The sequence below is a fragment of the Amblyomma maculatum genome, chromosome 1, assembly GCF_055883805.1.
Source record: "Amblyomma maculatum isolate TAMU_Amacu chromosome 1, ASM5588380v1, whole genome shotgun sequence".
In the NCBI taxonomy this organism is placed as follows: domain Eukaryota; kingdom Metazoa; phylum Arthropoda; class Arachnida; order Ixodida; family Ixodidae; genus Amblyomma; species Amblyomma maculatum.
In genome coordinates, this window is record NC_139344.1 from 342,147,128 (window position 1) to 342,172,894 (window position 25,767).

At 48.7% G+C, this 25,767-nt stretch overlaps 2 protein-coding genes across 2 annotated transcripts in view; one reads left to right on the top strand and one right to left on the bottom strand.

Annotated features, from left to right (window-relative positions):
* Positions 1-25,767, bottom strand: part of LOC146207616 (calcium-activated chloride channel regulator 2-like) — a 451,425-nt gene that overhangs the window by 126,601 nt on the left and 299,057 nt on the right. The window lies entirely within an intron of this gene.
* Positions 12,115-13,136, top strand: LOC146207617 (peptidyl-prolyl cis-trans isomerase-like). The gene has a single exon (XM_084589174.1). The coding sequence runs from the start codon at positions 12,262-12,264 to the stop codon at positions 12,754-12,756; it is 495 nt and encodes a 164-aa protein (XP_084445300.1). The 5' UTR covers positions 12,115-12,261; the 3' UTR covers positions 12,757-13,136.

Genomic DNA, 25,767 nt, shown 5'->3' on the forward strand with positions numbered 1-25,767 from the left:
GACCGCAGCGCGTCTTCTGGGCGGCTTACGACGTGGGAGCCATTAGAATTCCATTAGTGGAGGCTAAGAATGTTCACCGGGGGCGACCTGAACCCGGGAAAAGCGGGTGCTTTATTTGCTTCCGTTGCTAGCACTATCTTAAATGTGTTCTTGACATTCCTTTCATTTTTTTCAAGCTGCTCGTTTTTAGCGGAGCCCACCGCTTTGAAGAATTTTAACATGGTTTGCGACTACCCGTAAAGTTGCGCCTTTCAGAATCAGCGTTGATTTGTGTTGCTAGCCTTGCACAAGGCTTCACCGAGCGGCATGCTTTCGAAGCCTTCAAGAAATTTCATTAATATAATAATTTTTCCTGTTCTTTATATGGCTAAGTCGCAATACTGAATGGAGAAACGCAACTGATATTACCAGACTGTCAAGCTAAAGGTCAGCACAGAAAAGAGAAGCTACCGCTTATCGCTACAACCTACCGCTACCGCGCGAGCGTCATTACGCATGCGCAGACCACCCCGAGGACGACAGATTGCGCCACATTCCTGACAACTTTCGGCGGACTCCGCACGTAGAGACCAATCAGCGCGTGCTGTGCTGACGGAGCGCGGTAGCGGTAGACGGCCGCGGTAAGCGGCAGCGGTAAACTAAAAGTCTCTAGCAGCGCCAGTCCAAACGATGGAAACAGCACTAATGAAGCTGGCTAACTCCGAAACAATTTGACTAAACAGCAGCACAACCAAACGGCGTGACACTCCCGTCTAATTTAACGTATCACTGCTAGGGTTGTGTACAAATTCCATTTACAGTAGTCTAATACAACGTTTTTAGATTCCTAATCTAAAAACGTTGGCCTAATGGGTATGCAAAAATTTGCTCCGTACGAAGCAGTGCGTTAAGAAACAAGTTCCTTATTAATAAAGCGTATAAACATTAACACTGGATGTAGATACACTTTCGACGCAAGAAATGAAAACCTGGAAGAAGCATAGAAGAAAAGCATGTTGTCTGAAGAGCGCTTCTTCATCTCCCAAACGTCCTGGTGCATTAAATGGAGAAGACGGGGAGAGATGGGGGTACGTATAGATTCTCTCCTAGTGAAAATAGTCGTTCCTCATTGATATTATATAATAAATAGAGTTCCTTGAATGTTTTCCTTTTGTCTTGCTGAAAGCGGAGCTGTGGTTCTATTACATAAACGATGAAGTAAAACGGAAGAAAACACCAGCACCGGGCGCCTTCTCACAACCAGTTACGCATACAATGTGCTTTCCCGAACACGCAGCTGTGAATTTGATCTCGAAGCCGTCCTCTTCTCTGGGTGCTTCAAAAGAGAGGCGGAAACATAACAGAAGTCTTCTTTGTGGTTAGAAAGAATAATTCGACGAGAAAAAATAAATCGAAGAAATTAAGGATTAATCGGATTAATCAGGAGGAATTTTTTTCATTCAGAAGGTGACTGAGCTTTTTGTCTCCATTGTATATGCTCCATATGTATGTTCAGTATCACTGTGAGTCTGAGTATTACATAAAACTGTGTTCACATCTTAATTTCTTAGAGAGTATGAACAGGTGCAGTCCAAAAATAATACGGAAGAATGCATCAGTTTTTGAAATTCTTTTGTGGGTTTCGTGTAGAAAATGTGACAGCTTCTTAATTTTATACGCGAGCGCACTAGCGGCATTTTCCAGCGTTTTAAGACCCTCGAATTTGTCGCCAAATGAGGCTAAAGGGAGTTTATTCGCTCAAACGTCTGCATTATGGCAGCGACTGTAAATATGTATCCCATCCACTCATGTCAACGCGCTCCGAAACTGTCCAGAGGGAAGGCCTCATCGGGCTCGTGTCGGCTTTATAATAAAGAAAGCCTATCGGGTTCCACTGGAGCAGTTTCACACTTGCGAAAATGACTGGCGAACAACGAAAGGGCGGAAAAGTGCGAAAACAGAGGTCCACCGGAACAGGAACTGCATACAGCGTACACACGTGAGCAAGCATAGGAGGGAAACAGGGCTGAGTTTTCCCTTGGAAATGGAGACTCATGAACGTGACAGACCGATAGCCGCCCTGAACAACAGACGCGCAAATAAGCGACCAGAACGGGGTAAAAAAAAAAAAGGGGGGGGGGGGGTGAAATCAAATGTTTTGTGCGAGAGATCGCCAAGGAAGGGTGGGCAGCCGGACTTCGCCTGATATGCTCTACTACGCTCGATTCAGCAGCGTCCGGTGAAAGGGCTTATCGCGGACCTAGCCACCGTCACCAGCGCCCACCGCTGCATTCTGTGAAATCTGACGCTTCCATGTGCCAAAGAAAGAAATAAAAACAAAAACAAAAAGTCCACTTTGAACACACGCTCGCACACTTTGCCTTGCTGCGAGAGGCGAGCGCTCCTATGGGCCTAGACGGCCATACTGACCCACTCTAAACCAAACGCGAAGTGCCTTCTCCATTTCTAAACTATTTCTGCTTTCTTCGAGAGAAAGAGGCGAAAAGGTCAAGGATCGAGTCCCAAAAGATGCTGTTCAGTCGAGAAAGGGCGCCACACGCATCCCTGCTTGGCAGGAACAGCGAGAGAAAACGCAATTCCCGAAAGTGACCAGATAGCCGTTGAACAGGAAGCGGAAGTGACGTGACACCGAGAGTCAACCGGAATAGCTTTCGCACACCGCCATGGGCCAAGCGCCAAAGTGTCCGCTTTCGGCACGCCTTCAGGCCACTGCAACAGAGCGCTCGCACACGCACGCAGAGTGGGCTGCGTCGGCTGGCTCTGTTCCTGCTCCATGCGCGTTTCGCCAACAGATAAGCGCCCGAGATCCGGTCAGCGCCAACCCCTTGCACGTCCAGCCCAATATTTCTTTGTGAGCGTGTGAGCAGGCGCCGCGCGAAAAGAGACGCGAACCCGAGTCTGAATGGAGTCGCCTACTGGGCCATTTTGAACGCAGATTGAGAAAGGCGCAGAACAGAAGGAATACTTGGCGGCCAGACCTCGCGGCTAGGGCCTTTGTTTCCTAGCTAAAATTAGTCACGTCATCGCGTTCGGTAGTTCCGATGTAGCACGGTGTAGAAAGGGGGAAGGGTGGGGGCCGAACGAATGAATAGCAGTGTACACGGCCCGCGCATAAAAGTAGTACGTGACTAATGACGAGCACAGGGTCGCTGTAGTTGCGCGCGATACGCAGCCTGCTTTGTCTCGGATCATTGACGTCATCGGTGTGTAGCCCGGAAAGTTGTGAGTGCGCGTGGGAGCCAGGCAAATCGAAACAGACTTCAGCGCCACAGGCTGCATGCTTTGGAACGTTCGCTCTGGAACTTCCGCACTAAAAAGACGACGCATGCTCAGGATTCTCGCGTTATGTGTGACGTTTCCTTTTGCAGACTATGCAGGTACAGTTGAAGTGTTTTCTCGGTGTCGTCGTTGCGTCCTCATCCGGTCGGTGCTTGGTGTGTAGATTTAGGTCGTGTATAGCAGTGAGCGCGTGTATGTGGTATACGGCGAGGCGTATGACTTGGGAAGTCACGTGATCCATGGTAATGACAAGCATGACTCGTGTGCATAAGTCATACGACCACACGACTCAGTCATTGGTAATCAAGCTGGAAGTGAAGTCACTTGACCAGAAATGACATTGCAATGGCATGCCCTTAAAAAAACCCAGCGGACTTCTTAATTGCGCTATCACAAACACTGCTTGGTGTAATCTAGTAGCAGTAGCAGTAATTGGTTCACAGGAAGGGAAAGTCGTACTATCTGCCACACTTGTTTTTCTGCACACCTGATCAGCGCCGTAAGGGAAAGGAAGGAGGTGGGAGAGCAAGTGGAAAGAAAGAAAGAGGAGCCGTAGTGCACTGCGGAGTAATTTCGACCTCTTGGGGATCTTCAATGTGCACACGAGGCTGGGACTGGTAGGTCAACGCCGCTTGAGGCGGGGGCTAGCCTGCCGCCGCATTTTAATTTGTTGTAGGCCGTCATTGCACCCGCCACCGAGCTTCAGTGGTGGACGACGGCAGTTGCGGCGCGCGTCTTTTACCCCCTCTTCTTTTTCTTTCTTCTCTGTTTTCTCTTCTGTCCGCACGAGGCAGCGGAGGTGGCTCAGCTACAGAGCCAGTAGCAGGTCCGTGCATTTTCTTTTCCTTCTTCCTTTAAGTGTGGATATCCACAATTTTGTTGTGTCCACTCAAAAGTGTACTGCGCCTTCTTTTCCGCAAAACCTTCGTTCCCCCACCTGGGTGGTGCAATGGTTAAGATGCCCGACTACTGCATCGGAGTGCCCGGGTGCGATCCCGACCGCCAGCGGCTGCGTTTCAATGGAGGCGAAACGGAGAGGCGTCCATGTGCTGTGCGTGTCCGTGCAGTTGCGACTGTAGGAAGAAGGAAAAGAAAATGCACGGGCCTGCTACTGGCTCTGTAGCTGAGCCACCCCCGCTGCCTCGTGCGGACAGAAGAAAAAAATAAAGAAGAAAGAAAAAATGCCCCCGATTATGTTACTTCCTAATGCGAAATTTGAGCGCAGCTCATCAGCTGTTTCATCTTTTCGATAAATTGAGGCAAAACGAAGAGGCGTCCGTGTGCTGTGCGATGTCAGGGCACGTTAAAGATCCCCAGGGGGTCGAAATTACTCCGTAGCCCTCCACTACGGCTCCCCTTTCTGTCTTTCCACTTTCACTCCCACCTTCCTCCCTTCCCTTACGGCGCGGTCCAGGTGTCCACAGAACAAATGTGACAAATACTGCGCCTTTCCTTTCCCGTGAACCAATAGAGAAAGAAAAGAGGCAAGGATTTCGAGCAAGGCACATAAGCACAATTACATACTTCTTTTTTTTTTTTAATTTTTCACACGTATTCCTTCAAGAAACACTCCACTAACAGTTCTTGGCTGTCATGAAAGAAGCTTTGTGGTCCGAGAAATGAAGAGAGCAATTGAGTTATCGGGAGGTTGCGGGAGGCAGCGCGTGGGTCCATAGGAACGTTGCGCAACGAACAGATAGCAGCGACTCGCTGACGCCGCTAGCGAGTGAAGCGAGCCTGGAAGCGAGTGAGAACGGGATGCACGCACCGTGATCCGCCGCTGTACGGTTGCTTTCTGCGGATGAAGGATGCGAGCGCTATTGTATCCCCCTCCGGACCGGTCGTCTCGGTGCGCCCGCATACTTGCGGAGCGGGTCGGCGTTTCCGCAACCGGAGAGCACCCTCGCCTTCACTCAGGAAGGGGGGGGGGGGGGTCTCTTCTTTCTGCATAGCGGCGACGGTGTTCTACGCAGCACGTTGTGTTGACTAGCTAGCGACGTCAGTCAGTCGCTGCTAGCGCTGCCTCCGGCGACCCCCTTTTTTTTTCCTCGTGTGCTCCGGTAGCTGCGCGCGCTCCTGCCCCCATCATTCGCCGCTGAGTGTACCCCCCCCCCCTCCTCCTGCGAGGCTCCGGTGGCCAAAGCGCCGGCTCGAACGGGGGGGGGGGAGGCTGAAAGGGGGGCGGAACTGGTTACGAGGCCGACGCCGCTGCGAAACCCAAGAACGGCCGCCAAAGAGCTGCGCTCTAAAAAGAAGAGGGAGAGAAAGACGCGCGCCGCACCAACAGCCGTCGTCCACCACCGAAGCAGTGGCGGGTGCAATGACGGCCTACAACAGATAAAAATTCGGTGGCAGCCGTAGGGCCGGGAACAGCCACCCTTCACCTTCTCCTCTGTCCCATCAACCTGTCAGTGCACATTAAAGATTCCCAGGTGCTCGAAATTACTCTAGAGCCCTTCAATAGGGTATCCCTTTCTCTCTTTCCGCTTTCACTCTCAGGTTCCTCCCTTCCCTATGGCGCGGTTCAGGTGTCCACAAAAACAATGTGACACGTAGTGCGTTTTCCCTTTCCTGTAAACCAATTTATTATTATTATTATGATTATTGTTATTGAAAATAAAAAATCGTAGGCTAACTCTACCGTAGACTGGATAAGGCGGTGTTACAGATGTTATCGCTACAGCACACAGCTTCGAACACGGGTGGGTTCTCCAGTAGAGTTGCCGGGCGTCTTAACCACTGCGTCACCGCGATGGGACGAGGTTATTAGACTGCATTGAAATTGCGAACTTTAATATTATTAATGAATGTAGAACCACTTGGCAACAAAGTAGTTGAAAACATGCAGTAGCAAACATATTTTAGAAGAGCTGCTATGAGAATTAAAAGATAAACAGAAAATAAATGCGTTTTAGACGGCAATAATGATATTAGCGAATAGCCTTTATTTGGCCGCTTATAGATGGCGCTGCATCCCATAAGCACGTATAAGCAGCCTCAATACAAAAGCTCCTTTTTATAAAGGGAGTGCATGGAATCCGGATCCGACCCACCCCACGTAATATACCTTTGGCTCACCAACAAAGCTTTTGCAGCCACCTTTGCTCTCCCTAAAAACACGCAAAAATCAATACCGAAACTAGCAATCTTTTGCAGTGGAGCTCTCCACTTTTGCGATAAAAGAACTTCCGGAGTCGTCCGTGCAGTGCATGTACCGCTTTTGGGTGTTGTCTCTGTGCACCCGCGTCTGCCCCGAGGCAGACAGTGCGGTTGACGTGAGAAGCGCGCATTGTGAAGTGTTGTTTGAATTCCGTAGCTGATGAAGATATGCAAAGGACTGTTTTGACGTAGGCTGTAAACCACGATATGGCAAAATTGTTCGCTCGGAAGCGCATGTGTCATTATGTGCACCGATGCTACGTCTGCCAAGCTGACGCGCAGACCGCCTAAATTCGCACATTATGTATGCGACTGTGCGAAATAAGCCTAGGCGGCCGAAATTAATCCGGTCTAATACTATACAGGCTGGATTCGAGGAGACCGTATACAGTCTCTGTTTGCCCAAGTGCAGGAGCAGGAAGTTAAACCTGACTTACACCTTATCGGCACCTTACCTTGCGTATATGAAACGCAAGAGAAGACGAGATGCGAAATACGTCTACATGAGTAGCTCGCACCCATGAGAGCCAGCTAGAGGAGACAGGTGAGGTGTATGCAAATCCTGCTCTATAAAGGAGGCGCTGGCGTATAAAGCTATGGTGGCTAGTCATCTAGGCACCATAATTAAGTAGAAAGGAGCAGACGAAGAACGCAGCGAACACGCTAGCGGCGATGCAGACGCCAACTCAGCGCCATAAAGCAGACAACTGAGATGCGTATCACGACGCATGCGTGTACCGACAGAATGAAGGCGGAAAAGCGCGCACACCACGCGAGCCTCCAAACCGGACCAGCTGTGCAGCGCTAACTGTAACTACTTATCCAGTGAATCTAGTCAATAACAAAAGTGACTGTATCAATCAGTTGCACTGGCGGACCCGGCCGCCGCTTAGGACGGCGGGCCGGGTCCGGTGTTAGAACTCAAACACTAGCTAATGGTACTTAATGACTCAAGCTAATGGAAAGGTTTATGAATGAATCAATGAAATCGATCCATTTTATCACCAGGGTGGCGCTGCTGTGTGTTTCCCTCTGTGGAGGCAAGCCGAGAAAGAAAGACCTAACAGATTATCGACCCCCACAGCGTGAAAAAACAGTGCCACCACCCTAGAGTTCCGGTAACGTGTCATACACAGCGCCGCACACTGACGGCCGCGCAATGCAGTAAATAAACAGTCTGCACTCCTGGCCTGAACAGCTATAGAGGATGCCGTAGGCAGAAAAAAAAAATGGCTCCATTGACAATGTATGTTTGTATGCACGCATTGTCTGCCCGACATTTGCGACGATGCACTCTGCGGCAGCAGCGTAGCCAAAATAAAAATAAAAAAGGGGGAGGGGAGGGGGGGGGGGGGCTGAAACGGATGGTGACCTATCCTTGGCGCAGGAATACGTAGGGACGCTGCTACAACTAGGGAAGCCTCCAGGTAAGCATCGGTCAAGATGCAACGGAGAGCCAGCCAGCCGGCCAGCCCGAATCTCAGCGTCGCTCCGCACAGAAGGGAAGTGGATGAGGACACCGACGGTGCAAGCCTTCCTTTTCTCCCCCTCCTTCTTTTCCTTATCCACTCCTGCCTATGCAGCCTCGCCCCGTTCCCCAGTCACAAGGGGAACGCATTAGGCGTACACGTTGAGCCGGATAGCAGCCCCATTAAGCGCTTTATATACGCGCTTCTTGGCCAGCCAGCCGTCGCACCGGACCCTAAACGGATGAGGATGACAGCGCATCTTCCCACCCCCGTCTTATCCAGGCCACAAGGCACCCCGGAGTGGCCGCTGGCTGCTAGCTTCGGTCTGTCACGTCTCGGAGTCTTCAGCGTGGGGCACACGTCGCGAGAGGTCTGCGTCAGTGCCGTCAGGCGCGGTTAATCCGGTTTTATTTTGGTGCGCCTAATGCATTTACGACGACTGCTTCCATACGAAGCTGCGAGGCCATCACCGGGGCGAGTCTGCAGCAGCTCTATAGCAAATCTGTTCCCCTCCGCTGCGCGCGCCTGGCTCAGTGTCTATTACAGGAAAGATGAGCGAGACTTCAGGCATGGTCAGAGGATACCCTGGAGAAACGCAATTTACGTACGCTACCGAGAAAGGGAACGCGAAAAGCGCTTAACGACTAAAACCACTGCTCTTCTTAGCGGTCGTGCTAAACCCGGCCGCGTGCCAAATTTCTTCTGTACGGGCGGTAAGAGCAATGACGAAGCATGACAATTTGTCACAGACTGTTCATTTAACTACATCACGCCCACATCGTGCTTTATCCGCTGTTGCGCAATCGGCGGTAGCCTTGGGAACATTCATTCTAGAGAAATGCGCATTCGCCTACTCCCTAATTTACGATCGAGCATCAATCGGGGTCACTAAGCAATTTCGCAACGTTGATCGCTGCAGACATATATATTCCTCACTGGACACTTCTTCGAGCACGTTGCCCAATGTTTTCTCTACATCGGTCGGATTATTTCAACATCACGTTCTCTGTTCAAAAATTCGATTCAGGCCATACAGATGCGATCATTTCTATATGTAGCAGCGTTATAGGCCTCCAGGCGACATGCATTTTATTTTCCGTTTCATAGGCGGTACGTTATTCTTTGGCTCTCCGTGTCCGCTGCATTTTCTCCGCAAATGCGGGGGCTGGAATAATAAGCCTTTTCTTCAAAAAAAAAAAAAAAATGCCGATACGATGCCATCGAATACACTCATGTTTAAGGCTATTCCGGCAGAGCAAAGATGGGAACTGATTACTAGTAGTACGAACGTTTGGGAGCTTAGCAAGCTAGAAAAAAAAAAAAACGATTCGTGCGTGAGTCACACGTCCGAGTTATAGTAAACCACAATGTAAATACGCGAGCTCTGCGTCTACCTTCCGCGTCGTAAGCAGGAGCTCAATAGGTTGAACACTCTTGTCAGAAAAGCGGTCAAGACAGCCCTGGGGCTTCCCCAATGAACGTCTACTGACCGCATACTCCAACTTGGCGTACATAACACCATTGAAGAATTGCATGAAGCACATCGCCTGGCGCAACTTGTCCGCTTAGCGGCTTCGTCCCCTGGAAGACATGTCCTTCAAACTCTCAATATTGCTCCGGCCTATACCACCCAAAACCGCGAAGATCTGCCACAGAACATCCGCCGAGCCATTACCGTCAAACCTCTTTCCAAGCACATGCATGCAGAATATCATCAAGACCGCCGACAGGCAAGAGGCACTTACCTCTCTCGAATATGGGACAGCCAACCGAATACTCTGTACGTAGACGCTGCTGGCCCTGTTAACGGACACGTGGCCATTACCGTGACATCTCCAGCGGGCACTCTTCTTAACTATGCCTCTCTTCGCGCCACCGAACCGAGTAATGCCGAAGAAGCAGCTATCGCTCTGGCCGCCGCCACTAATGCACAAGCAACCATCATGTCAGATTCCCGCCCGGCCTGCCGTAACTATCTTCGCGAACGAATCGGTGCCGCCAGCCGCCGAATCCTCGTCGCTAACCATCCGAAAAGGATCAGTGTGATCTGGACTCCGGGACACCAGTCGATGCCCGGCAATGAAGCTGCCCATCGGCACGCTCGCGCGCTCCTTCCCCGAGCCTCTCCTCTCTCGGATCACACGTATGCCTCCCCGATCCTTACATACACAGAACTGCTTGAACAATACAGGCTGTCTCGCCGTACATTACCTCCCCCTTCTCCCACCCTGTCTACTCAAGAAGCAGCAACTTACCGCCGCCTGCGCCCCACCGAGGTGGTGCAGTGGTAAGTCGCCCGACTACTGTGCCGGAGTACCCGGGTTCGAACCCGACCTCGGCGGCTGCGTTTCGATGGAGGCGAAATGAAGAGGCGTCCGTGTGCTGTGCGATATCAGTGCACGTTAAAGATCCCCAGGTGATCGAAATTACTCCGCAGCCCTCCACTACGGCCCCTCTTTCTCTTTCCACTTTCACTCCCACCTTCCTCCCTTCCCCTACGGCGCGGTTGAGGTGTCCACAGAAAAAAAGTGAGACAGCGCCTTTGCCTTCCTATAAATCAATCAGTTTTACCGCCGCCTGCAAACTAATACCTTTATTACACCATTTTTCCTAAACCTCTGGTACCCCTCCTTTTATTCCCCTGACTGCCCAGATTGCGGTGAGCGGGCAACGCTCTACCACATGGTTTGGGCGTGGCAAGTTAACCCTTCTCAAAGCCCTCTGCCCATCCCTGCATGAAAGATTGGGAGGCCGCCCTGCAGGACCCCTGCCCGGAGCGCCAGCAATAGCTGGCTCGCCGCACTCTTATTGCAGCCACGGCCAACGGGACCCTGGACTGAGGTCCCTCCCCCCGCTGGCTAAATAAATTATAATGTTTTGTCCTCCTCCTCCTCCTCCTGCGCGGTGGACACCTCGACCTCGCCTTGAGATAGGATACGAAATCGGCAGTGAATGGAGAAGAACAATGTCTTCGTGAAGGGCATGGAAAATTTTAAACGCGAAAGCGTTAAGTAGATTGTGGCGTAGAAAATCAGGCGGCATCCGGCGTGCTGTCGGAAATAATGATCCCAGATTGTGTAAATCAAGTCAACAAAGCGGGGAAGGGCCGAAATGAAAACACTTGGTGAGGAGGTTCCTTTGAAGGTGCACATAATCTTATAAAATAATGTGGCGCATTTTCCACCCTTGGGGATTGAACCCAGGTACTCGGTTTGCCGAACGAGCACATTAGATAGGCCACGGAATCTCGTTGGTCCAAGTGTGTTAGAGGAGGGCAACGTAGTAACATGTGCAAGTATATAGCAGTGGCGTAGAAAAAAAATTAAAAGGGTTCAACGCTGCTGAACCGAATATGGAGCGAAAGCATTAGGTGCGGGTAACCAAGCGTTCTTATTATTATAATGCGTAATCTTCTTCTTCTTTAAGGACACCGACCCGGCAAAAAGCGACGAGCGGTTAGACCTGGCGTAGTATTGCTTTCGCAATAATAAAAGAGAAGGAAAAATTCCTATCGCGCGTTTTACTCTTAAGCCGAACCTTCAAGTTTTACTTCAAACGTTCCATTCTTCTCTTAGTCGCAGCAACTGCCACGGCTGCTTCCTGCGCTCAAATTGGATTTTTTTTCTTTTTTATTTTTTGTGTCAAGCAGCAGCTGATGATGAGTCTAAATACAAAAAAAAAAAAAGATTTATTTGTAATTTCCCACAGCTGTATGACGGTCATGTTCTAGCTGTGTGCTCGAACATCAACCCGGTCAAGGCCGGCCAATGGGATCAGAGCTAATGGATCGGTCTGTGACTGGATTTGATTTGATCGTTGTCTCGAGCAGTTATTGCTGAATTTCGCTTCACATAGTGGCGGCAACCATCCCCTTACTTATTTTTTACACTTCTCTGAATGTCGACTGCAATTTATATTCAGATTCGTGTTTACAAACATACATCCACAAGCTCGGGTCATAGTGGCCCGGTACACTAAGTTTCTTAATATTACTGAGAAGTTATATATATGCCTCCGTATTGTCACTGAATACATTTTTAAAAATCTGATTGAACAATAAGTTGTTTATACAAAAAGTTATCGTTAAATTAAACTCCAATCGAAGGCTGTAAAAGCTACTGGGTATTATTTTTCGTTACCAAGGGAGGCGCCGCTTGTGGCGACAAACTGCGGCAAAACCAAGAACAACGCCGCGCACCAATAAGAAAACGCCAGCGAAGCAATTCTGGCTGGGCCTTTGCCACGCGTCGCGCGTCGCTTTTTCATCACATCGGCCGAGCGCTTCCTTGGCGCACGTCAGCTCGGCGCGTCTCCAGGATCCTCGAAGCAGCTGGCTCGTACCAAAGCAGCCGTCATGCCGAACCCTAAGGTGTTCTTCGACATCGAAGCCGACAACAATCCGCTGGGACGCATCGTGATGGAGCTTCGCGCCGACGTGGTCCCCAAGACGGCCGAGAACTTCCGGGCGCTGTGCACGGGCGAGAAAGGGTTCGGCTACAAGGGTTCCACCTTCCACCGCGTCATCCCGGACTTCATGTGCCAGGGTGGCGACTTCACCAACCACAACGGAACGGGCGGCAAGTCCATCTACGGCAACAAATTCGAGGACGAGAACTTTCAACTCAAGCACACCGGCCCGGGAGTGCTGTCCATGGCGAACGCGGGCGCCAACACCAACGGCTCCCAGTTTTTCCTCACTACGGCCAAGACTGGCTGGCTGGACGGCAAACACGTCGTATTCGGCAACGTCATCGACGGAATGGACGTAGTGAAGAAGGTAGAGTCCTACGGCTCCAAGTCGGGCAAAACGTCCAAGAAAATTACCATCAGCAACTGTGGCCAGCTGTGAGCTCGAACTTGAACCGCGTCCGAGAACGGCTCTTGCATTCGGCCTATCCGGTCATCACCTATTGAGCAGCGTTGTTTTTTGTTTTTTTTTTTTTGAACTGTTTGCTTCGTTAAGTTTCTCAGTTGTCTTGTTTAGTCTGTTATCTTGTTATCTCACTTGTTGAGTTTTTTTTGTTTGCTCGTTTTCTCGCTTATCGTTGAGTTTGCTTAGTTTGTGTTTTCATTTATCATTGAGTTTGTTGTTAACTTGTTTAGTTTAGATTGTTAGCTGTTAGTGTGTTTTGTTTAGTCTGCTCAAACAAAATTCGAAGAGAAGCTGCAAAATTTCATTTGGAGCCGTAAATAAAAAGCCATGGACAGCTTATTTTTGCCTGGAGTCTGTTCATATGCGACTCGGTGGAAAGCACCGTAGCGGGCAACCACTTCGTAGCGCTGTCGTAACAACGCGACGCCGAAATCTAAGTCGAATCTGGGTGTTGGAGGATAGTTTCCAGACCAACAAATGCACCGAACGTTTTGCGATGCAGCGGTATCACTGAAGCTGCGTTTTGAGCTACGTTAGTGGAACGCTTCATGTTCACGCAAGCCGTTTGACGCTGCGGTCATTTCAAGCAGCGTCTTGAAATGCTTGCTCATGTTTCCTATCGCAGTGATAATGCCGCGCTCCGATGGAAAAAAAAAAAAAAAAACTTCATTAAATTTGAGCGTTTTTTTTTTTTTTTTGTCGGATAGGGGGGGGGGGGGGGTTTCCTTTCGTACCGCTGAATGTTGCCAGAGTTTGGATGCAGCAGCCAGACGCTCGTGTTTGCCGTGCTGTAAGTGCATGTATTCGATCCCCAAGACAAATATTTAATCCACCCTGTCAAATGCATGGTAATCGCAGCCACAAAGCGCCTGCAGTGACGCAGCTGTCGTCATTATCTGTTGCCGCGCGTCTTTTTCTACTCTCTTAGAACGTGGAAGTTGCACCGACCTCTTAATTTTTTCAAATCACTACGAACCGTCTCAGAACGCAAACCGTTCACGCATACCGTTTGTGTCCGCAGCAAATGCAATAATGTCTGGTTATTTCATCTTTCAAGGAACTTCGTATAGCAAAAATGAGAAAACAGCTTTGCAGCGACTTATTTGTCGTCCATTTATTTGGCGACAAACGATACATGTTAACTGCGTGACATAGGCGTAGAAACAATGGAAGATGCTTTACTAAGGCGAAAGTTTTTCTAGGCTATGTCGGCGGGGTCTTGTGTACAGAACGTGCCAGGTGTCCTCAGAAGAGTTAGGATCAAACGTATATTTATGATCGATAGATGATGTGAGGGCACTGCAGAAAATAAAAGTATGTCAATAGGATGATTGGTTAAAGAATTACAGCAAAAAAATGTAAATGTAAAATCAGTCGCCGAAATAGCCGTACGACTAATGTCGACGTCCAAGGGATATGACATCACTCCAACCGGAAGGAAGGAAAAGAAAATGCACGGGCCTGCTACTGGCTCTGTAGCTGAGTCACCTCCGCTGCCTCGTGCGGATAGAAGAGAAAATAGAGAAGGAAGAGGGAGAGAAAGATGCGCGCCGCAACAGCCGTCGTCCACCACCGAAACGGTAGCGGGTGCAATGATGGCCTAAAACAGATAAAAAATGGTGGCAGTCTAGCCCCCGCGGCTTGGCTAGCCTGCCACTATTTTTTATCTAGGGGCGAGCGATGTACCGCGTGTATTAGCAATGCCTTAGGCTTTCGCATTTCTCCGCTGCAGATTCTGCAGTGCTCTCGGAACATTCAGGATGTATCAACAAAAGTGCATTTTTCCTGAAAACCTATATGGGTTTGAATATAGCAAATATAAAGTGACGCAACCTGCAGTAAACTTTAGCCAAAATAGTTGGGCTGATTTGAGGCTCAACAGTAGTACAGTGAAGGAAGAACACATGATCGCGATTAAAAGTTGGTCAAACGCTAAAAGCCGACGAAATTTATGTGCAAAGAAAAAAAAAACGGGTTTCAAGGAGGCCGCAAATTCATCCATTCGTCCGTCAGTTCTTCCAAGCAGGAGAAGCGAAATAGAAATAAGCGTACTGACAACGTTCCAGGTCAGGAACCGAGCGTACATCCCACTAAACCCCCATAGCACTTGTCGTGGATCGGGAAATAACTTCACGTGAAGCGGCTGCCGTGGGAACTACTGCGCGTGCGCGAGCCACGTGCTAAGCGCTTACACGAAAACAAGCAGCAAGGAAGAGCAAAGGAAAGTGTTCTAAAAAACTCGTATGGAAATGTATGCTATGGCAACGAACCATGGTCGCGCATTACTGTCGGATTGACTCGCTGATAGCACGTTAATTTTCGTTTGTTCGAATCGCAGTCAACTGAGCGTTCAGCCCACAGAAATTTCGATTTGGTTTGGTGTGTGGGGTTTAACGTCCCAAAGCAACTCAGGCTATGAAAGACGCTGTAGTGGAGGACTCCGGAAATTTCGACCACCTGGGGCTCTTTAACGTGCACTGACATCGCACAGCACACGGGCGTCTTGCTTTTCGCCTTCACAGAAAAGCTGCCGCCGAGGCCGGGATTCGATCCCGCGTCCTTGGGAACAGTAGTCGAGCGCTGTAACCACTGCGCCACCCCGATTTGGCCTACCCCCGACACACTCATAAGCAGGGGCGAGCAGCAGCCTCTTCTTTGGGTTGTTTTACTTGATAGAGTCACGTCTGCTATGCGGAAACGTCAAGGCCGGACAAGCTAAACATATCGCTCCGCTCTGCTCCACGTCCCTTTTACAGGAAACAACAGATCAGCAAAGCATGTAGGAGAAAAAAAAAAAAAGAATCGAGGAAGAAAAAAAAAAGGTGAATAGAAAGCGACGCTCGATCTGGCTAACGATAAGGCACGAACAAGCACAACGAAGAAACCCGGCGAACAGCAAATGACAGAAGCTACAAGATAAAAAGAAGTCAGATAAAGAAAAAGTGGTATGATAGATATAATCGCAAGCTTTTGTTAGAGCATGGCCGACGAGTCCGTCGTCATGGCGCGGCACGGAACGCTGCAGGCGTGACCGTCGATGTCCCCGCTAAGCGCAAACAGTCGCGTCTCGTCGAAGCAAGAAGGAAAGGTCGCCCTGCATAATTAAAGGGGAGCCGTACACTTCGCACAAAAAAAGAAAAAGGGGGGGGGGGGGGGGGTGATAGTCGATGCGCCGCCAAAACGGCCTCTGGGGTTTCGTTCTCGAAGCGCGCATTGTCCGCGGCCCGAAAAGAGAAAACTGCGTCACGTCACGTCAAGTCGTAAATACGTCCACCGCACCACCTAGACGTATGTACGTATGCATGTATGGGGCGAGAACAGAGAGAAAAAGGGGCAAAATGGGTGAAAGAAGGCAGGTCGCTGCAAAAGTGCACACACGGAACGAGGCGACCGCGCTCAACGGCGGGATGAAGCGAACGCGACCTCGCGTCTCATCGCAGCCCCGGATCGCAACCAGCGTCCGCAGCACCGATAACGCTTTACGACGAGCCTAAAGCATAAAGCGCATTCATGGCTGCGAATTTGTTGTGGCTTCATCGGGAGCGAGTCAGCGAAGAAAAAAAAAATAACTGAAAATGTTCCTAGCTAACAAAATCATATGAAAAAAAAAATCAAAAAAAAAAAAACATCCTAGCTCGTTGTCTCCCCGGATAGAGCCAGAAAGGTAAAGCCGTCGGTGAAAAAAAAAAAAAAATACACATATAAAATTGCGGAGAGAGAGAAAGGTGCATAGGGGACGGCTGCCCGATTGTGTTTACGGCGGGCACGCGGAGCTCATTATAATTTCATGCCCCAGACACCTCATCCCCGATACCAACAAAAGGGGATATAGTAACTTTCTGTTTCGTTCTTTTCGACGCTGCCAGGACAGCATTATGCGTTTCCCGGAATTCTAGGCATAAGGTAGAGACCTCGAAGGAGACCATCTCCTGGACAACGACGTTTCCTTTTCGTGACTGCGTGTTCCAACAACGGTGCGGATGTGTTTTCATCTCCCAGTGGCGCCTCCTACGTGCAAAAAAAAATGGTACGGACTGTAAAGCGGGCTCCCAAAAAGACAAGGAGATAGAAGAAAAAGCACGCGAGAGAGCCTGACGAGTACATATCTGAAAATTTTCAAAGCGGGGGTGCCGTAGATACACACTGTTTTAGTGCTATTGCTTTCTGCTGGTGCTAGTAGGCAGCCTAATCGCCATAATGATAAATTTACTTGAGAACTTCAACGAACTAGAGTTCATGCAATAAGGTTTGCGTAGGAGCGCAGAATTGAAACCGATCGAGAAAGTTGACGCTGATCTGGAGACAGGTACGCCGAAGGCGGCGCAGAAAAAAAAAAAAAAAAAAAAAAAAAAAGAGCTTGAAGCAGGAAAGGGCCTCGAGAAATGACTAAAAATTCCTCTGAGTATGGTATACACGTAACATGAAACAAGTGCTCGTGCGTGAAAACACAAAAGTTGGAAAGGCGCAGTGGAGAGAGAACTGAGGCTAATAATACAGTCGGCGATAGGAGGCAGCCACGCGCAGCCGAAAGTCGAGCGATCGTAAAACAAACGGCTTCTCAAATCTGCGCCGCACCATCGACGGAACCAAGGGCTCGCAGCAGTGCCAAATGTCACGAGCGCAAGGGGCAGAGAGAGATGAAACGAAATAAAAGAAAGACCAATATCCATAGGAGAAAGCCAAGCCAAGCACGCAGCACGAGACATGACGAAAGGCGATACGGGCGCGCTCTGCAGACACGACACCGGTGAGGGAAGAAGCCGGGCGGAACTGCCGCCGCCACGGACGCTAGAAAGCGCATATATGGGCGAAAAACGCGCTCGGAGAAAAGGTGGGGCGAACGAAGGAAGCGAGGAGGAGATATTTCATTTATTGTTCGGAGAGGAGAAGGAAATTACTTTACCAGTGGTCCCGTGTTCGTTTGTTCTTTCTTTCCACCCTGTTTTCTTTTTTCGTTTTTTTTTTTTTTTTTTTTTTTTTTTTCCCGAACCTGAAGAAATCCAGATGGCGTGGCACGGGCACGTGAGACGGGAAAAAGCGGAGTAACAGGACCAATATAAAGAAAACCCGAGAGAAAAGAAATGTTCCGGAGGAACCGGGAATGCGAATGCTCTGTTCTGGGGCAGAAGGAATGAAACGATAGTTGGAGTAAACTAAAGTGAAGCCAAAATATCCACCGGCAAATAAAGAGGAGAGTGGAACGGGCGCGCAAAACAAAAGATAGAGTGCTCCGACACTGCTCGAACAGGAGCACGGGACGAGAACAAGGCGAAGATACAAAGGAAACATCGAAAAGACGACGGCAACGCAAGAAGCTGGAGACGATGCACAAGAATAAGAGCGAAATGGAATTGGAGAAATTCGCGTCCCATGCTGAGGGCAGTGCACGTCGTACGCACGTACGAGGCTGAATGCAGCAGCGCCATGCTGGAGCAGAAAGGTGGTCCGGCTTAGTTTCGACATTGCTCTCTGTAGTTCTCCCGCCAGCCGTTATCACGCCTGTCTTCGTCTTAGCGCTGCTCTAGGTATTCTAAGAAGACAAAAAATGCAGCTGAAAATAACAGCGTGTGTTTCCCATGTCGGTGCCATCTTAAGGTGGCCCGAAGCCGAGTTGAGGCTTTAGGTCGCAGCCTACAGCGTACACGTGCACATTACTTCGCACGCTAAATTCGTCCTCACACTTCAGGCGTTGTTGTTGTTGTGGCTGCATATGAAGAAGGAAAAGAAGATGCACGGGCCTGCTACTGGCTCTGTAGGGAACCCAAGCTCAAGTTTCGCCGCGCGATGGCAGCGCCGCATTCCTGGCATGGTGGCGAAATGTGAAACGATGGGACGTCGCCGGAGCAGACGCTCCGCTAGTTTCCTATGCACGTGCGGCGATCGAGTTGCGCCTGGCGGTTATTTGGCGATACAAAAACGCTTCCGCTGATGCGAAACGCAGGTACTAAGTAGCATTGTGTCATGGGTAGCCACAATAGCCATAAGACGAGGCTCACGTGTGGAACTTTGCAGATTTCATTGGAAGCGTTTCCACAACACCTGTTTTCCAACCGCATGACAGCATTCTGAGAAGTCTCGCGTTCTTTGTGGAAACGAAAAGGGCCAATTTTCTCCTCTCCATAAACTCAGAAATGTTCGACAGTTGACAAAGACGTCTTAGAGAGGCATCAAAAGAGTACAATGGTTTAACACCATGTATACGAAGTGAAGGGGGTGGAGGATTATATCCTGCTCTTCGCTCCGCGCGTGTCTTGCTTTGCCGATTTTCTGTGCTCTCTCCCCGCTTTGCGAGTGCTCTGAAAGCAACCAAATCAACAGATATCTAGCGTGTGACGTCCGCGATCGACAATGATGTGTGAATGTGCCCTACGATCAAGAAAATATCTAGGAAAGAGGCCTTTTTTGTGTGTGGGGGGAAGGGGGGGGGGGGTGGAAAACATGCTTGGCTGAGCCGCTTTTACAGATTTCCGAAACTGGCCAATAAATGAACCAACATTATTATTATTCATAACAAAAATATGTTGGAAGTGCAATACAAAAGCGATCCTAGCTATGGCTCGATTGACACTACTCGCACGGAGCACCCTATTCGCGTCACAGGTTTCGTAAATGCAAACCAAATATAAATGAAGCACGAATGAACCAAATATAAATGAAGTAAGAACCGAAATAGAGCACGATTGTAGTACAAGCTTGGATTTCACCTTCCTTCCGAACCAGCGAGCCGGATATGTCGCATGCAGCGCGCGGCGCACGCATGCGCTTTTGAGACTGCTAGCGTTCGTGCCTTTGAAGAAACATCTCCTTCGAACTATAGCTTATTAAATTGGTTCACAGGAAGGGAAAGGCGCAGTAACTGTCACACTTGCACTGTGGACACCCGAACCGCGCCGTAAGGGAAGGGAGGGAGGTGGGAATGAAAGTGGACAGAGAGAAAGAGGATCCGTAGTGGAGGGCTACGGAGTAATTTCTACTGCAAGATTTGCTTTAGTAACGTCGTAATAATAAAAACAAAACCGTACATAGATATCATGCTACAGGCCAAAACGATGATCAACAAGCGACCAGCTTTATTTCAGAGTACTGATAATACTTCCGCAGTTTTTAAACATATTATAATGTAGCGTGTGCAACGGCAACTGCTAGGCGGCTGCTCATCGAGAGTCTCGTGCGCGGACTCGAAGTGGCCCCGTGGCGTTCGATGAGAATTGCTGAAGTCGGCTGCTGACACTCGGTGCTTGGACCTGCTCTCCTGTGCCTGCTAGATCAACCCCCTATTAAAAACCAACCTTCTGGTTACGGGCCTAAACGGTTACGTGACAATATACGACAATATAGTTACATAGCTGACTTACCTCGAGATAAACTTCCTACGTTTTCGCTAACGTGGGAAACGCATTCACAATCAATATTTATTCATCGCCGTCTGTCGTCTGCTCTACAGTGCAGACGTGAATAAAAATTTCCCCCCTATAATTACGTTTCCTCCATGGAAATACGCGGCAGGTTGTCCAATCATCAAGACGGAATGCAGGCGGCATATGTCGCGATGCGCCTGCGGGGGCGCGTCAGGGCGTGTGCTCGTTCGAGAGAAAGCGCGCGGCGCACGTCGCGAAGACAGCGAGCTGAGCCGGCGGCGTCCCAGTGTGTGTTTTTCTGCCACAGATGGCGTTGCCCATCAGGAGCCGCAGCGCCGCCCAACGATGCTTTGGGAGCCTGTAGCTGAGCCACCTCCGCTGCCTCGTGCAGACAGAAGAGATTGATTTTTTAAGATTGATTTATTTGTAGGAAGAGAAAGGCACGGTAACTGTCTCACTTGTTTTCTGTGGACACCGCAACCGCGCCGTAAGGGAAGGGAGTAAGGTGGGAGTGAAAGTGGAAAGAAAGAGGAGCCGTAGTGGAGGGCTACGGAGTAATTTCGACCACCTGGGGATCTTTAACGTGCGCTGACATCGCACAGCACACGGACGCCTCTTCGTTTCACCTCCATTGAAACGCAGCCGCCGAGGTAGGGTTCGAACCCGGGTACTCCGGCACAGTAGTCGGGCGTCTTACCACTGCACCAAGCCGGCGGCGTATTTGGGTTTGCTTGGTACGGTGGCTCCGCAAGGGACAAAACGACAGAAGAGACGAAGAAAGCGCGCTGTTCCGACTAGCATCCACCGCCCCCAGGAGCCGAGCAGCCTAGCGATTAGCGGCGCATGCTTTTTTAATGGGCGTCATGCTGGACGCGGCACTAGCTTGAGAGAGCCTATAATACTACTACTACTATTGCTACTACTACTACGACTACTATTATTATTATTATTATTATTATTATTATTATTATTATTATTATTATTATTATTATTATTATTAGTAGTAGTAGTAGTAGTAGTAGTAGTATAGAGGAAGACTCGTTTCACGAAGTTGGCACTGAATTGTCTGTATGTAACGGGCGAATTAACTGGCTAAACATTTTCTTCACAGTTTTAATTAACAATAATAGTAATTGATTCACAGGAAGGGAAAGGCGCAGTGTCTGTCACACTTGTGTCTGTGGACACCTGAACCGCGCCGTAAGGGAAGGGATGAAGGTGGGAGTTAACGTGGAAAGAGAGAAAGAGGGGCCGTAGTGGAGGGCTACGGTGTAGTTCAGGTGTCCACAGACACAAGTGTGACAGATACTGCGCCTTTCCCTTCCTGTGAACCAATTATTATTATTATTATTAATTAAAACTGTGAAGATAATATTTAACCAGTTAATTCGGCCGTTACCTACAGACAATTCAGTGCCAACTTCGTGAAACGAGTCTTCCTCTATACTACTACTACTACTAATAATAATAATAATATTAATAATCATTATCAGAGAAATATTACTTTGTGTACTATTATTATTATTATTATTTAGTAGTAGTAGTAGTAGTAGTAACAGTAGTAGTAGTAGTAGTAATAGTATTATAGGCTCTCTCAAGCTAGTGCCGCGTCTAACATGACGCCCATTGAAAAAGCATGCGCCGATAATCGCTAGGCTGCTCGGCTCCTGGGGGCGGTAGATGCTAGTCGGAACAGCGCGCTTTCTTCGTCTCTTCTGTCGTTTTGTCCCTTGCGGAGCCACCGTACCAAGCAAACCCAAATACGCTAGTCGGAACAGCCCGCTTTCTTCGTCTCTTCTGTCGTTTTGTCCCTTGCGGAGCCACCGTACCAAGCAAACCCAAATACGCTGCGGGGCCACCGTACCGAGCAAACCCAAATACGCACCCCGGCGGGGCAGACAGAAGAGAAAATAGAGAAGGAAGAAAAGGAAGAAGGAGAGAAAGACGCGCGCCGCAACAACAGCCGTCGTCCACCACCGAAGAGGTGGCGGGTGCAATGACGGCCTACAACAGGTAAAAATTCGAACAGGCTAGCCCGCGCCGCAAGCGGCAGCTACCTGTCCCAGCCCCATGAGGGGAGTTTGACAACGGCATCGAGTGTTCACATAGTATACTGCCAAACGTGGAACAAGAGTCCGCAAAAGCAAAAGAAAAGCGGACCTTGAGTGAATCTTAAGAACGAACAGAGACCTCTCTCCTCAAAGCCTCATTAGCGAAATCCGGGCGGTAACGCGTTCGAAGCGAATGTAGTGAAAACAATTGAATTTAGTGAATGTAGTCAGCGCTTCTGGTCTTCGCCGCACATTGTGCAGCCAAGGTGGAAATTTTCTACTTGTATTTTTTACTTCCGTAACGTTGAACGCATGCAAAGAGGGTTGCTGGTGGTGCCTGCTAGCTTCGCAGGCACACTGCCATTAGTCATTGTGACAAACGATTTTTGTTAACAGCCGTACAACACTTTTGCGTCAGCAGGCTAAACGGCTAAGAATCGACCCGATTTGGAGTTGGACATGGGCCCGAAAAAGATTGCACAACTATGACGTTATTACGTCATAGTTTTCTTTTAAGTCTCCCCCTCCGCCCTCGCTGCTCTGGCTGCCCTTGAACGACTGTTGGACAGCACCCACAAGATTGCGACCTAAGGCTGTTCCGTCACAGTGAGGAACCAACACAGGGCAGGGCCTGCGTCACGGAACACAACTTTCTCTCTTGTTCTCTGGTTGGCTGCATCGAGATTTTTGCGCATGCTTCTTTGTTACGAACAGATCAGTTTCATTTTTTTTTTTTGAAGTGTTAAAACTTGGCAACGACTTGTGTTTTGTTTTAAGGCAAGAGCCTGTAATGGCTCGTGCTGTCGTGGACAAAGTGTGTCCCGCTTTTGCGGCGTTCTGATTGGCCGGGGCGGGAGGCGTCCCTGCCATCTGCAATGCCACACTTGAACGTGCGCCAAGGAACGCTACGCGACAGGAGCGATGGTGTACCGTCCAAACACACTTGCCGGAGAAAGTGTGATAGATACTGTGCCTTTCCTTTCCTGTAAACCAATTATAATTATATGTAGCACTGCAACGAATGCCGACAAGAGGCTAACGATGGGAGGCAAATTATAGGAATGGAAGGGCAGGCTTTCGCCATTCTCCTCTTACGAGACATCTAAGAGACCCTCTAATTCTTTTGTGTGTGTTCTCGCTTTGTAGTCTGTACTACCCTTATATCACTACCATCTTGGTCTTGACCAGACTTAGTATCTCAAATAAATAAATAAATAAATAAATAAATAAATAAATAAATAAATAAATAAATAAATAAATAAATAAATAAATAAATAAATAAATAAATAAATAAATAAACCGCTCGAGCAAAAACGACCCCTCAACAAAGTTAGCGGAACTTGAAGATTTGAAAGGCTCTCAGTGGATTATGTGGTTTAATAAAGAAAACGTGCCCACAAGTAACAATCGTGCAAGTTACCAGTTTCATCTACTCATGTCTCAATACCTTAAAGAAGACAGCACTGTCCGAATAAGGCTTAAACAATAAAGGATAACCAGCTCACAACCCTATCAGGCGTAAGGAAGGAAAACCTGGACAAGTGAAACAATAACAAATGAGAAGACGTTCGCGGATGGACATCTCCGAGCAAACTGGAAAGTTATAACTCTTCATTTGACCCGGAAGCTGTAGGTAGTGGCGATCTCCAAGAAAATAGAAGACATAAGGAAAAAAAAGATAGATGGAAAAAGAAAAAGAGATTTCGAGTCCGCTGGACGACCAAACGTCCTGCCGAATATTCACCATCGTCGTGGGCCATACAGTGATAAGCGGGTGGGATGGCCTCAGTTACCCGTTTCCTTCTCCCTTCGTCTCTCTTTCCGTGACAGCGGAAGGAGTGTGGTCACGATGAACCCACGGCAGCGCTATACGCTGGTAGGGGCGCACGTTCTTGCGTGCGCGTTCACTTCCAGCAATATTCATAATGGCGCAGAGCACGAAACCGAGTTTAGTACGAAGCGAAAAAAGGAGCGGTATCGAATCAGAAGGAAAGGAACCCAATAGCGTACAAGAAAGCAGGTAAAATATAAAATATGCCCTCGAGAAACTAATAATAAGAAAACAACGACACGGCGACGAAAATGAAGAGAGCGTATGGCGGAAGTTTCATATCGTGCAGGGGAGGACGTCCTATTATGCTTCGAAGAAAATTTTCTCCTGCTTTCGACCGCCCTCCGTTTCTCGTTTTCATGGAAATTTTTGAAGCTCCCTTTTGTCTGCCACGAATAGGGATATTAGGCCTTTTTTTTTTCCTTCCTCACATCTTCGTCGACGTATACCTGCCTGTCTGAACCGATGAGGTCCGCACGGTACCCTCAGTGAAATAGAGAGAAGGTAGGAATGCATCGCTGCATTCCAACCCAGGTTTCATGGAACCGCTCCGACGAATACCTGAGCCAGAGTGGAGGCAAGAAAGGTTTCAAACTTGAGCAACTGCAGAGCGGAGCAGGGAAGACGGAATCTCCTTTTCTACTTTTTTTTCTCTGTATTTTTGACACTGCTGGGGGTCTTCTATAGTTAATAGCCTTGCTTCTGTAAAGCTGGCCTCTCTCACTTTTCTAACCCTTCTCCATTCACCCTTTTATCACTTCTTTACCGTCCGGTAAGCTTTGAAAGGAATTTCCGGAAGTGCCGAACTCTTAAAACTTAGAACTTCAGATATCGTCTATATTTAACTAAGTTCATTTCTTTTGTTGTTTTACGCAAAATTGTTCTTTATCACGAACTAAGCGTCTGCATAGCTATAGCCTGCCTTCTAAAAAAGAAAACAGATAAAAGAGGGAAAATTCTGTCCGCCGAAGACAAACTTACGTGCTTTTTTCTTTAGTTCTTTATTCTTTCCTATCAAAGGAACGCTCCTGAAGATGATTTACGGAGCTTCCATGAACGATGAATAACCCGAACCAGTCGACGAGGCCATCACGATCACGGCGCAAAACCGATAAGGCTGCAACCCCCCCCCCCCCCCCCCCTCCTCACACACACACGCACACTTTTTTTTTTTTTTCTCTTCCGTTTATGGGCGTAAGCTTTGGCACCCAGCATTGTTAATAATACTGAGAGCTGGGGCAATCGTTCGAACATTCTGTAGCTGACACTGCGTCGTAAGAGTAAGGCACTACAACGCTTTAATTTGATGACCATGCTAAGAACGTCTCAAAATGATTATAGCACGCTGAGATGGGTACGCGTCTCGAGTGTTCGACGACGCAACACTGAAAATAAATCGGAGCCTTAAAGGCTAACCCGAACTGCATCTTCGCTAGTGGAGCAGCATCGTTGTACTAGTTCGTACCGCTAGATTAAAAACCATTGGAGAACCTTCAACCCACAGCAATATAGCGGCCTCCTTCCCTCTGTCGTATTCGTTCCAAGTATTCAGGGAAAAATCATCAAACTCATTCCCGAAGGAGTATAACGTGCTCAAGCCTCGCGTGATGGAAGATCGAAAAGCTATCATTTCGAAACTTTACAAATTCATCTATCGGGCCCGTTCTATGTTCATTCGTTTCTTTCTGTTCCGATAATTGCTGAACGAAGTCTATTCGGTACCCATTAAGTATGCGAAGATTAAGGC

Coding starts and splice junctions, on each gene's coding strand:
- LOC146207617 (XM_084589174.1), top strand. CDS start 12,262: ATGCCGAACCCTAAGGTGTTCTTCGACATCGAAGCCGACAACAATCCG.